Source organism: Antrostomus carolinensis, unplaced genomic scaffold, assembly GCF_000700745.2.
Source record: "Antrostomus carolinensis isolate BGI_N321 unplaced genomic scaffold, ASM70074v2 scaffold26676, whole genome shotgun sequence".
Taxonomy (NCBI): Eukaryota; Metazoa; Chordata; class Aves; order Caprimulgiformes; family Caprimulgidae; genus Antrostomus; species Antrostomus carolinensis.
The window spans coordinates 2,345-4,561 of NW_010321560.1; the positions used below are offsets into that span (position 1 = coordinate 2,345).

General features: G+C 59.5%; 1 protein-coding gene across 1 annotated transcript in view; it reads right to left on the reverse strand.

Annotated features, from left to right (window-relative positions):
• The window catches only part of LOC104526518 (serine/threonine-protein kinase SIK3-like), a gene marked incomplete at its 5' end in the record, with an annotated part of 6,132 nt that overhangs the window by 659 nt on the left and 3,256 nt on the right, over positions 1 to 2,217 (reverse strand). Inside the window, one exon of the mRNA XM_010169980.1 lies at positions 660 to 823. Coding sequence (XP_010168282.1) covers positions 660 to 823 — 164 coding nt within the window. The remainder of the gene's footprint in view (positions 1 to 659; positions 824 to 2,217) is intronic.

Consider the following 2,217-nt stretch of genomic DNA (forward strand, 5'->3'; position numbering starts at 1 on the left):
GTCAGGGGGGAGCGTGGGACCAGGCACCCTGCTGCCCCCCCAGCTCTCTGACCCAGGGAGCTTCAGCGAAGGTGTCCAAGTACAGGTGAGAACTGGACATCAGGTACAGCCCAGGTGCAGCCAATGTCCCCCCAGCTTGTACAGTCCAAGTCCCTCCCAGACCTACACTGAACTACCCAGGGGAGAGCCCTTCTCGTTTGTAGCAGAAGGGAGCGTGGAGCAAAGAGCACCCCAAAACTTGGGCAGGACACTTCCCAGCGGCCCAGGATGTGGGGGAAGCAGAGCAGCTGCTCTCTGCTCTCAGCCAAGGCCTGGGCTGCCATGGGCAGCTCCTTCAGCAGCACCACAGAACCGAAACCCGGGCTCGCTGTGTCTACAGAGCCCTCCGTGGCCAGAGCCAGGCCTGGGGCAGCCCAGGCTGCTCCATCAGGAGCACCTTGGAGGAAATAGATGCTACAGCTACAGCAGCCAGAGCCATGGGCAACCCATGGGCAAAGGAGGAGCACTTCCATGCTGCTCTCTGCTAAAATGTTCCCAGCAAACAGGATGAACTGAAGGCTCCCCATGGCTTCTCATTCCCTCACTGCCTTTCCTACGTGGCACCTCGTCCACAACCCACACACGTGAAGGAAGCTCAGCGTGGGCTTCTTCAAACCTACGTAGGCATCGTCGCTGTTCTGAATGGTGTGATGTCTCTGCAGGGTCCTGGGCCGTGGGTGCTCGCTGGAGGCAGGTCGCACGGGGTAGCCCAGCCCGTTGTGGTCAGGCACCTGCATGGCTTGGCCTGGGGAACTCCTGTCCATACAGTTCCCTACGATGGACTCTTGAAAATCAGACACAACAGAAAAAGGACAGGTTAGTAGAAGGAACCCGCAGCTCTGGGTGATGCGTGGGTCTGAGATGTGAGGGCAGGAGCTAACACTCAGCCCTGGCTGAGGCCAGGTGGACAGGGACCCCCAGCTGCTCTTGTTGAAGTGACACAGCACCAGGGCCCTCCCAGGTGGCACTTGGGGAGGCTTCTCCCTCTGTGCATCGAGATCCCAGAGATCCCACAAGATCTCAGCTCCAGCTGCCTCAGGTCTACCGAAGCAGCCTAAAACTGGAGGGGCAGGAACCAGACCCTTTCTGACTTCCCCTCGGCACTGCCACCTTCCCTCCAGCCCCAGCTCGCCCTCCTCCCTGCATTGCCCACATCATTACACAAGAGCAGGGGTGAAGCATCTCCCCAGCCTCCACCACAGGAGGTTCCAGCAGGGCCCCTTGGCAATGGTAAGCAACATAATCTTGCTGGGAGAGTTGGCCAGGATCTTTGCTTTTATCAGATGACTTCTCCCTGCTCCCCTACAATCTGCCTGTGGGAGTACATGAGTGTTCTGCCTGGCAAAGTCCATCTGCACCGCAAGCTCTTATGACCGAGGGTAAAGGCTACATTCCTCCCCAGCAAAACCTCTCGTCATCAAGTACACGATGTTTTGAATAAAGTCCTGAGGTATGGAGAAGCCTATCATAGGGTCTGATGCATGTAAACAGCTCTCAGCGAGTCGTCCTGCGGAGCACAAACATGCGGACGTGGCCAGAGCACCGGGGAGCTGCCCTGGAATGACACAGCTGCAGGTCGATCCCCTGGCCAGAGCCATCGCGGGGCTTTGGCCAGCGGGAAGCGATGGAGGCAATCTCCTGCTGTGCTGGGACACCACATCTCCGTGCTGGGACCACAACCAGAAAGGTGCTCCCCAAAGAGACCTGTCTGTGCAGTTACCTGGATCCGAACGAGACCCCATCCCAGGCACAGCCTGCTCCTGAGCTCTCCCGGCTGCTCCCAATGCCCTTCCTCCCTCAGTCTCGCAGAAGCCCGGCACGGGGCAGCCCAGCCAGCCTCCCCCTTCCTTTGCACAACCGTGGGGTTACGTGCGGTTAACTGTCAGCCTTCCCGGAAAAGCGAGAAGGAAAACATGAGGTAACAGATGTTGGCGGAGCAGTGCCACCCACACACTGCTCGGGACGCTGCTCCAACTGTGGGAACAGTTCCTTGGGCCAGCAGCCCGCTTCTCCAGCTCCACAAACAGCCTCGCTGCAGAGGTGCCCCCACAGCCAGGCCCAGCAGCAAGCCCCCAGCCCCAGCACTGCAGGTCACAAGGCATGAGGGGGACAAGTCCCCCTGGCCTGGCACAGCCCTGACACCAAAAGACAACCCCACGGCTAGCACGGCACCTGTGG